The 11,366-nt window shown below is 34.4% G+C and overlaps 1 protein-coding gene and 1 long non-coding RNA gene across 4 annotated transcripts; both read left to right on the top strand.

Annotated features, from left to right (window-relative positions):
• The first annotated feature begins 5,799 nt into the window (after positions 1-5,799).
• On the top strand, positions 5,800-6,420 carry LOC145113342 (uncharacterized). Its single transcript, XM_079049445.1, has one exon. The coding sequence runs from the start codon at positions 5,800-5,802 to the stop codon at positions 6,418-6,420; it is 621 nt and encodes a 206-aa protein (XP_078905571.1).
• Positions 6,421-9,414: 2,994 nt separating this feature from the next.
• LOC145117125 (uncharacterized) lies at positions 9,415-11,366 on the top strand. 3 transcript variants are annotated; one of them, XR_013712504.1, is made up of 5 exons: positions 9,415-9,507; positions 9,584-9,814; positions 10,015-10,117; positions 10,443-10,695; positions 10,908-11,366. It is a non-coding gene; the product is annotated as an uncharacterized LOC145117125 (long non-coding RNA). The 3 variants fall into 3 exon arrangements; XR_013712503.1 differs by having other exon boundaries at positions 9,584-9,802; positions 10,443-11,366; XR_013712502.1 differs by having other exon boundaries at positions 10,443-11,366.

The raw sequence follows: 11,366 nt of genomic DNA, 5'->3' as shown, positions 1-11,366 counted from the left end.
AAAACTGCAGAGAAAAAATATCCCAAGGAAAACTCCCCAAGTGCTCATGATTAGGGAAGGAAAAGTCAAGAAGAACAAAGGCAAGAACTTCAAGGGAAAGCCACAAGTTGGAAAGGGCAAGGGGAAGAAAGCTCCTCAAAACCCACCACCCAAGAAGAAGGAAAATGTTGCCAAAGATGACACATGCTTTGAGTGTGGAGTTGTCGGGCATTGGAAAAGGAATTGTCCTAAGTACCTTGTTGAGTTGAAAAACAAGAAGGTCGGGGAAGGCACTTTAGGTATATCCATTTTCATGATTGAAATGGGATTATTTACTTTTTCATCTAACACTTGGGTATTAGATATTGGTTGTGGAACTCATATTTTTAATTCGTTGCGGGGGTTCATAAAGAGTAAGGAACTGAAAGCAGATGAGATGGTATTGCATGTGGTCTGTACTTGACATTAGATAATGTGTGTTTAATTACTTTTATTACTAGAAATATCATTTCAGTTTCGCGTTTGAGAAAATTTGGTTATGATTTCAAATTTGTCGATGATAACATTCACTCCTTCTTGAAAGGAATCTTCTATTTTGAGGCTAGACCAATAAATGGAATTTATGAATTAAACCTGGACGACACCTTAAACAATAAGTCCCTTTATAATGTTAACACCAAAAGGCTCAAACCAGATTTTAACCAAACATATATATGGCATTGTCGCCTTAGACATATAAACAAGAAGCGCATATCTCAACTCCAAAAGAGTGGACTTTTGGGGGCAAATGACATTGAGTCATTTGACACATGTGAATCTTGTTTATATGGCAAGATGACAAAATCCCCTTTCTTTGGAACAAATGAAAGGGAGAGTGTTCTATTGGGCATCATACACACTGATGTATGTGGTCCTTTCAAAACAATGTCTAGATATGGTGAAAGATATTACTTCACCTTCACTGACGACTTTAGTCATTTTGGTTATGTCTATTTGATGAAACATAAACATGAATCATTTGAAAAGTTTAAATTGTTTCAAAGTGAAGTTGAAAATCAACTCGATAAAACGATCAAAATCCTTCGTTCGGATAGAGGAGACGAGTACTTGAGCCAAGAGTTCCAAGACCATCTAAGGAGTCGTGGGATTATCTCACAACTCACTCCACCTAGAACACCACAACTTAATGGTGTTTCTGAGAGGAGAAATCGGACCTTACTTGATATGGTTCGATCTATGATGAGTCGAAGTACTATTCCTTTGTTATTTTGGAGTATGCTTTACTCACCGCAACCCGTATCTTGAATATGGCACCAACTAAAAAGGTAGATAAAAAACCTTATGAGATGTGGTATGGAAAATCTCCATCCTTATCTTATATGAAAGTTTCAGGTTGTGAAGCTTATGTTAGACATGAGACTTCAAGTGCATCTTTGTAGGATATCCTAAAGATTGTTTAGGATATTACTTCTACATCCCTAGTGAAAATAAGATCTTTATTTCACGAAAAGTTGAATTCTTATAAAATAAGTTTCTAATGGATGAGGCAAGTGGCAGGCGCGTGGAACTTAAAGAAGATCAAGAACCTCAACCCGGTGCAACCTTAGTTGGCACTAGTACTGAACAAGAGGTTGTTGAAGATGAAGAGATCATTGTCTTTCAACCTGTTGAAACACAATGCGTTCACAGATCTGGTAGAACTCGTCATGAACCTGAGAGATATGGATTTCTCATTGACGAGTGCTTCATGATGATGAATGCAGATGAGCCCATCAACTACCAATATGCAATGTTAGATCCTGAATCTGACAAATGGCTTGAAGCCATGAACGCAGAAAAGAAATCCATGAAAGAAAATCAAGTTTGGGATTTGGTTGAACTTCCTCCCAATAGCAAGATTGTTGGAAGTAAGTGGGTCTTCAAGAAGAAGACTGACATGGATGGCAATTTACACACATTCAAAGCAAGAATTTTTGCTAAAGGATTCACTCAAACTCATGGGGTTGATTATGATGAAACCTTTTCACCAGTCGCTATGATTAAATCTGTTAGGATATTACTTGCCATAGTTGCATATTATGACTATGAGATATGGCAAATGGATGTCAAAACCGCTTTTCTAAAGGAGCACTTGGAAGAAGATGTTTATATGGTTCAGCCCGAAGGTTTTTTCGACCAAAATCATCCTAATAAAGTGTGTAAACTCAAGAGATGCATTTATGGGTTAAAACAAGCATCTCGTAGCTGAAATCATCGTTTCGATGATGAAATCACAAAGTGTGGTTTTATTAGAAATGAAGATGAATCTTGTGTTTACATGAAAACTAGTGGGATCTCGGTGACATTCTTATGTGGATGACATATTAATCATTGGAAATCACATTCCAACTTTACAAAGCGTAAAGACATGGCTTGGAAAGTGCTTCTCAATGAAGGACCTAGGTAAGGCACAATACATTCTTGGAATCAAAATCTATAGAGATAAATCAAAATTATTAATAGGTCTAAGCCAAGGTACATATATTGAGAAAGTGTTGAAACGGTTCAATATGAAAAACTCTAAGAGAGGATTTGTACCTATGGTGCATGGCACTATACTAAGTTCATCTCAATGTCCTAGGACAAAGGCTGAGCTAGACAAGATGAAGGATGTTCCATATGCTTCTGCAATTGGATCCATCATGTACGCCATGAACTGTACAAGACCTGATCTTGCTTATGCTATGAGCATGGTAAGCAAATTCCAACAAAATCCAGGGGAAAGTCATTGGACAGCTGTGAAGAACATTCTCAAGTACTTACGAAGGACTAAGGATATGTTCCTCGTCTATGGAGGCGTGGAAGAAATCTTAAGTGTAAATTGCTACACCGATGCTTCCTTCACAACTGATCGAGATGATTGCAAATCGCAATCAGGATATGTGTTCATTATCAATGGGGGTGCGGTGTCTTGGAAAAGCTCCAAGCAAAGTGTTGTTGCACAATCCACTACAGAGTCAGAATACATTGTTGCTTTTGAAGCTGCACAAGAGGCTACTTGGATGAAGAAATTCATTGGAGATATAGGGGTAATCCCTGCCATTCAGGACCCCCTAGAAGTTTTCTGTGACAATGAGGGTGCTATTGCTTTGGCAAAAGAACCCCGATCACACAAGAAGACCAGGCATATTAGCCGCAGATTCAACTTCATCCGGTATAAATTTTAAGAAGGTGAAATTAGTATTCACAAAGTTCACACTAATCAAAATTTGGCGGACCCTTTCATGAAGCCTATTCCTCAAGCAAAGTTTGAAGGCCATGCTCGAGGAATAGGACTTCACTATTCTAGTGATTGGATTTGATCAATGTATTAGTATTGAATATTTGAACATTATATATAACATCATCTATTGTAATGACTATGATATATATGGCATATGATCTTTTCATTAAATATTTGTTGTGTTATTTATTAACATGCTTAATCCTTAAGTAAATTTATTCAATATAAAACTCCATTGTCAGTTATTATTGTGGGAGCAATAATGAAATAAGACTAATATGAAATGGGATGGTTAACAAAGTGTTGTGACCTGTTTCGTAGGTACTTGCTAGAGAGTAAGTATTGGAGTGACCCTTTCAAGATCACTTTATGGATCGCTTTCATGAATGATACTTGATAAAAGGTAATATCTATATATCCTTAACACCTGAGATACATATATGGGACTTGAGTGTGGGGAATGTTATGCTTTGATATAGTTAAATGTTGTTCTTTTATCAGACAGTTATAAAAGCTATTATCAGGCATAATGTAAACCATGCAAGAGGTGTATGTAGTCAATATGAGATTTGTTCCTCTTATTCGTTGAGAGTTAGACATCTAAGGCCTGGTGTAAAGTTGAACACTTATATAAGATTGACTGCGATCTATATCTCATGTTCAACATGATGTTTGTAGCAAAGGGATAACTGATAAACTTACCTTACTCACCAATTGTAGCCTTGGGGCTTCTGGGAATTAGGCGTTGATGGAATGACACTATGTCATATGTTGTTGGGGACAGTGAAATGTTGCTAGACGTTCACCACTGTCTATATCAATTTGATATGAGTCTTGCGCAAGCGGGAGATTGAAAGATCTAGTATGCTCAAGATTCATATTAAAATGATATTGCTAAATAACATATGATCTAAAGGGTCACACTAACAACAACTTGGTACAATTGATTATTTATTAGAAATTGATTCTAATAAATATTCATAAACTCTTATAATAAATTGGGAAAATATTTATTTCAAGGAAATAATTATTTTACAACACAAGTAACACATTATTTCATAAGGTATGAATTAATAAGTCATGTACAACATTTTGGACTTGGAAAGCCTTTTGTCTTTTAGGAAAAGAAAAGGTTTATATCTTATAAAGTTTGAGTTTATAAAATATAAACTCTACTTTTTTTTTAATCATGGCCGGCCATGCATGAGGAAAAAGAGAGACATGGCTTTCTTACTTGTTTAATCAAAAGAATTCAAAGTATGGTGCATGCATGGGGACAAGGTTGTCTAAAGTGCTTAATGGTTAAGGACTCTTGGATTAACATTCTACTTTAAAAGGATGGTGAGTGCATTCATTTTGGACACACTTCCTAGAAAAAAGTCGTGAGCTCTTATCCCCTCTCCATATTCTCTCTCAAGTCTTGCACTTTGAAGATAATTGTTGTTTGCATCCTCTCTTTAAGTCATAATCTTGTTTTGACTTAAATCTTAATAGTTGTAACTAGCATTACATCAAGTTGGAAAATTGTTGGTGTCTCAAGGGTTCATTCTCTCTCCATCAACTTCCAAGCCTCCCTTAGAGGACCCAAAGCTCTTCAAAGGTTGTTGCTTCTTTCTCCTTCTATGGATGTGCTTTAAATATTTCTACTACTTGCAAGATGATCCTTGGTGGGTGATAAAATGTTTATGTTATTTATAAAATTTCAAGTCTTCCGTTAGCCATTATTTGTAGTTTTTGAAACTAGTTTTTTAAATAAAACCCAACAACAAGAGAATGAGAATCTACAAATTATTGATGTAAGTATTCTCCTAATTTCCATTTAGGTTTTATTAACTTATAACATTTAGGAAATTGAGATTCTAAACCTATCTATGTTTCAATGTGAAAATAGGTACGAACTTCTGAGCTGATAGAAGTTAGCAGAACTAAATTCATGACTCCATCAACATTCATCTTTCTGTATGAGAATCAATTATTTTTAACTTTTAGAAACCGAACATTTTCAAGGGACACAGTCCTACAGTTTTGCCATTTCTTAAGAAGGAGTATGACACCCATGATCCCAATGCCCAACAAATCTTCTATATCCTTATTCCCTTTCTACAACTGATTTCTACTTCTAGAATTGATTTTTTTTGCTCCCACTTTTTTGCAATCGATGTTGCTTTCCCCTTTTCTCCCTTTGTTTTTTATCTTCTTTTTCTTTTTTTTCTTTAATAATATGCCAAATTTGAGTAAGATCAATGTTTTATGTTTATTTTTTATGTTTATTTGAATATATGATATGTGAACAAGGTATGTAACCAAGAAAGAATACACTTTTCTGTTGAAGGATATCAAGTGGTCAAATTGGATCATCCTAACTACATCATCCACCTCCAAGTGGGTCCAAACTCAATTCTCTAAGGGTTCTAAGTCAGCCAATACCCCCTCATTGATCACCACCTCGCGATGGGAACGATTCGAAACGAGGCGTTACAGTTGGGGCTTGGAAGAGAATTCCTAGTAGCTATATTGAAATCGAGGAATTGAGAGGTTTAAGGGGCTACACAAATGAGATGGTTTTGAGTAACGAGTCGGATGGTTGGAAATCAAAGCTCTCTCCTAATGGAAACTTTTCCGTACATGATTTGCGTGTCATAATCGATTCTAAGCTTACTGCTCATAGGCCTAATCCGACTGTTTGGTTAAGGTTGGTCTCGTTGAAAATTATTGTCTTTGTTTGGAGGGCTTGTATTGATAGGCTTCCTTCGGCTGTGGCTCTTGGTCGAAGGGGTATTTCTGTCTCGAGCATCTCCTGTCAGTTTTGCAATGGTGGAATCGATGATTCCAATCATTTTTTTCTTTATTGTCCTCAGGTGGATGATTCTATTAGGTGGAATTTCAATTGGTGTAGTATGTCGTGGCAGAATTTTAATTCAGTTTGGGAGCTTGTGCAATTTGCCGCAACTTGGGGAAATTGTCCAAAAAAAAGAAAGATTTTGTTGGGCATACTATATGGTTTCTTATGGTGTATTTGGAAAGCGAGAAATGACAACTTCTTTAATAATCTGAGCGCTTCTCTTTCTACGTTGGTGGATAGTGTGTTCACTATGGTGTTTGGTTGGATCAAACATAGGGGTAATTACGATAATTGTAAATGGGCGGTTTGGGTTTGCTCTCCTTTTGATATCATATAATCGTTTTGTTTGTACTATGTTTTCTGTTTTTGCTTTTGTTTTCTTTGCCCAGTCTTGTTTCTGTATAGGCTGTGGTTTTTAATAAAATTTCGTCGTTTCCAAAAAAAAAAATGTTTATTGAGAATTTATAGAAAATGAAGTTAAGTAGGAAATTTTATAAATTTTATTAGTTTTTTTTATAAAATAGAAAAAAAAAATATTAGGTTTTTTAATAGAGATATTTGGTAAAAAAATTAATATCAATATAATATGGAAATTTATAAAAAACCGAGTTACTAGGAAGAATATCATTATTCTTATGTTTTTATTATATATATATATATATATATATATATATATATATATATATATATATGAGTTATTGTATTCTAACTAATTATTGTGTGGATTTAAGAATAATTGTGGGTCAATCAAATTCATTTTACTTATTTTAAGAAAGTGATTAATACATATTATTGAATTAAATATAATTGAAAAATATCATCTAATTTAATTACAAGGGTATTTTAGTCAATTAATAGAGATTTAATAAAGGGAAATTTCATATTTTAAGGGATCATAGATTCTATTAATTTTAAAAATCCGATTTTACGAATTATAATTCTTTTAATTCGGACATTCTGACAGAATATGTTTATGAGTATATTAAAAATTAAAAATATTCTTGAACCATAAAATAATAAAAATATTCTTGAATCTATTTTTTTATCATGACTTTAAAAACTTCTTGTAGAATAACAAATTCTTGAACCATCAATTGAAGAATAAAAACAAAAATCGCATTAATTCTTATAGAATACGGGTAACAATTGCTAAGAATTACATTTATTGTTAAAGAATAAAACTAAAAAAAAAACTTTCAAATCGGGAAAGAAAACATCAAAATCTAACAAAGACACTAATACATTCTAAAAGAATAATGATGCTAAGAATCACTTTCAATTTTGTGGTCCGTTCTTCAAGCATCAACTTCTGTGAAAACAAATCCAATTGTAGTTTAGAATCGAATAATGCATTAGCAAATGAAAAATAAAAAACTAAATTCCTTTGGAAAATATGTGGACTTGTGAATTGCACCAAAACCAATAACCAAGAATTGCAGAACATGCATAAATCAGTGAGAAAATATTCATATTCCATTCCAACAGAATTGGAATTCGTGATTCTATTCCGATAGAATTGGAATTCAAGATTCAATTACCGTATGCATTCTGTTGGAAAAGTATCCAAGTAAAAAATGCATAAATCAGTAAATCAGTAGAACAAGTAAACTTTTGGGATACCCAACATCATATGAAAAATATTTGTAATTTGTCCAACATCAGAAGATTGAAATAATGCCATAATGGGTATACATGTTCCAGTTTCCAATAGCCTCTCCACTTCCCATTCATATTGATACAAAGTTGAATATAATCTGCCAACTCAATTTTTTTATAGAATTCAAAAGTTGTTTAGTAGAGAAGGAACAAATAAGTTGAGAAAATTGTAGATCTAGAAAGAGGAAACTTACATGTGGTTCATCGAGAAGAACACTAAACATAAAGTCCCCTTTGCATTAAATTCCACAAGTTATACAGATCAAACATTCTTCCAAAATATTGTTTCTTTCTGAAATTTTTACAAAATTGGATTTGGTTGACAATGTAAAAACTAGTACAATGGTTTAAAAGTTCAAAAATTGGTACTTTTCTACCACGGACATTGAAATTGGAACTTCAAGCGACTGTGATTGCTCAAAGGGATTAAAAGCAGGCTATGCTTCCAAAACAAGCAACCAAAGCCACTATTAGGGTATTCGTAAAATCCATGAAATGTGAATTGCGGATCCACATTTCAATCCAAAAATCAGATTTCACAAGAACCCTAATTTCGCAATTTGACAAATTGAGGAAATCCAAGGGCGCAATTGGTTATAATTAGTTCAAAAATGATCAAAAAATCAAGACTTGGTAAAAGATAAAGCAGTTACAGATCACGAATTGCAGATTCTACATGATTACAAACATAAACACATCAAGAAATGAAAAAATAAGTAAAAATGGTAAAGTTACGAGGATTTACCTGATAAACAACTACAACAATGAGAGCTATATGGATGAAGAAGAACAGTAGCCATGTAATTATCTCCCGCAAAAACACCCCCCTGAATTCAAAGTTTGGTCCTGCTCTTTCCTCCTTCTCCTTTTCTTCAGATTTGACCAAGAAAACCTCCACCGGAGGTGGAGATTTCTGACAGTAAAGAGGGAAATACCCCCCCCCTTCACGCTTTCCTCTCATCGGACCTGTTTTGTTGCCTTGCTTCCTTCCCGGTGTTAGACCTCCGGCAATTGAAAGTCTTATCGGCGCTAGGTCGAGGAGCCAGAGGCGTCGTGTTTTTGGTTCAAGACGAATCGTCCTGGAGATTTGTTTGCTTTGAAGACGATTTGGAGAGCATCCATTAAGAAGAATGTTAAGAAGACGAATATCGATGGTAATAAGTGTAAGCAGATTTTCTTTGAGCAGGAGGTGTTGCGACTATCACAGCATCCATTGCTACCGAAACTTCGTGGTGTTGTATCCACCGAGGCTTTATTGTGATGTTTCTTCTGTGTAGGGTTTTAAACAAGTAAACGATTTTGCCTAAATTAAAGGGGTTAACGATTTGAATATTTAATTATCAAAATTAATTAAAAGCTAAGATTACAATTTTACCCTAATCATTGTTTTCAAAATGATTTGTTCATAATTAGCCCTACATCCATACAATAATTAGTTAGAAAATATCTCACTATCTAATAAACAAAACCAATTTGACACGTGTCCCTTCAAAAACTTTCATTTCTTCCAAAGTTAAATACCTTTTTTGCCCCTATTTTGTTGCAGCTTCTATTCTATAAAATCATGTCATTAGATTAAAACATAACAGCTGTCCATGTTTGAAATACATACCCGATTAATAGCAGCTTTTTATGGTATTCAATAAAATCACATCAAAAAAAACATTCGTCGTCTCCCTCTCTTCCCTTCCGCGCCTCTTCGTTTACAGGATGAAGCAACGACGAATGTTGCTTCCTCAAAGATTTGAAGCAGATACATCGAAGATAGGTACGCTTTCTTTTATAGTTTGCAATTTTGGTTTTCATTTTGAATTGATTCTTGATTAAACCCAACAAAACTACAGGTGGGTTAAGCTGAACCGCTGGTCTCCATACCACCGTCTCCATCATCTCCAACGCAAACCCTAAATCTTACAATCCTAAATCGACAATCACCACCGGCTCGATACCGTAACCACCACTACACCCTAGCACACCATGTAACCCCATAACCATCTCACCATCTCTTTCTATCTGTATGAAATATCCAGATACGCTAATGGCAGCAGGAAGCGGCAGATCGGGTATATGTAAATGTATAAATATCTTGCTCTTTTGAAATCGACCTACACCACCATTGTCGTAACTTCATCATTCTCTGTTTTTGCTAATCTAATGTTTGATTTTGTCTAATTTCATTAGTTTTTTTATATATATACGAAGTCCTTTTCTTCATTTTATACCCATATTTATGTCTTTTTACTGAATCTTAGTGTTTTTCTTCTTTGAAATGAAGGTTAAGAGTGTGACAGTACATTGCTATGTTGCTGATAGTGTCATCTTACCTCTCTATGTTGCTGGTAAGATGGCATTTTGTGGCATGTTGTTTCTAGAATCAGGTATGTATCATGATTTTGTTATTGGTAATGTTTTTTCTCACATGAAGTTTCTCATTTTGTTCAAAGGATGTCATAATAATAAGCTTATATTTGCAAGTAAAATTCTGAAATTGTACATACTGTAAAAAGCTATCTTTTGTTACTATGTTGCATCAATCCTGGGGGTACAACTTAAAAATATATTTGCTAAGCAACCACTGGAAACAGATAAATCGAATCAAACTCTAACGTATTTGGGTATCCATCACCATAGCTTTTTAATTCATGTTCATGTATGTACAAAACATCTTATTTTAATTTTGTTTCTGCATTATTTTACATTTAGGTTCCAAGATCGAGAAGGAGATGATGAAGAGTGGCATATGTGACGGTGGAATTGAAAAAAAAAATCTGATTTGCAATTTGCAATTGTAGAAACAAAATATAGCCTTTAAAACCGCATCCTTCAAAATCAATCATCCATATTCAAATCATTTAAATGGGGCATATAATTCGTATTCCTCCTCTTATTTAAAGAGTATAAATCATCATCCAACTATTGCCCTACTATCTAATCACCGTAATTTTTTATCAAGATGGTAAGTATCCATTACAATTTCAATTTTGATCATCTGATGCATCATCTTCTATGATATGTTTTGAGTTTCTTTGTTAATATCTTTCTAATCTTCCATCTCATAATAAGCTATGTTTGTTGTTTATCTAATGAGCCTGTTTTTGAGTGAACACATAGTGGTTTCATATTTAACTACTTGCATTGATCCATAAGACCATTACTTTTTATTAACAGAGAGTCCATTGACACCACCTGAAAGTCGAGAGTATACTGGTAAGATTATGTTTGAAACATTCAATGGAGTTCAACCGGTACTTGCTCTTGCGATTGGGTACACAACATCTAAGGTTGGTTGATGTGGTTTTCAGCTATGCACACCACCTGTTCGATAAAATCCCCAAAAAGAGATTATGTATCGAGGAATTTATGATATTAGTATTTTCCCAATTTCCTCTTACGTTAATCGTACTGGATTTGCATAGTGTGAGATGGCAGGTGTTGGAGATGGTGACACTCATGTCGTACCTGTTGCAGAAGGTTATGTTATTGAGAGCAACATTAAGTCACTACCAATTCCAGGAAAAGATGTAACTTTCTTTGTCTAACAACTCATGCATGTATGCTATCAGTTCAGGTTGTGGTCATGGTGTGTTTTCACCATCATTCCCTTTGTCTCGATGCTTGGAAACAAGA

The sequence above is a fragment of the Lactuca virosa genome, chromosome 5 (assembly GCF_052849685.1).
Source record: "Lactuca virosa cultivar CGN04683 chromosome 5, Lactuca_virosa_CGN04683_v6, whole genome shotgun sequence".
In the NCBI taxonomy this organism is placed as follows: domain Eukaryota; kingdom Viridiplantae; phylum Streptophyta; class Magnoliopsida; order Asterales; family Asteraceae; genus Lactuca; species Lactuca virosa.
This window is presented reverse-complemented; position numbering and strand designations above follow the sequence as displayed.

What these genes read in the sequence shown, in the direction of transcription:
- LOC145113342 (XM_079049445.1), top strand. Translation starts at nt 5,800, where the DNA reads ATGGTTTTGAGTAACGAGTCGGATGGTTGGAAATCAAAGCTCTCTCCT.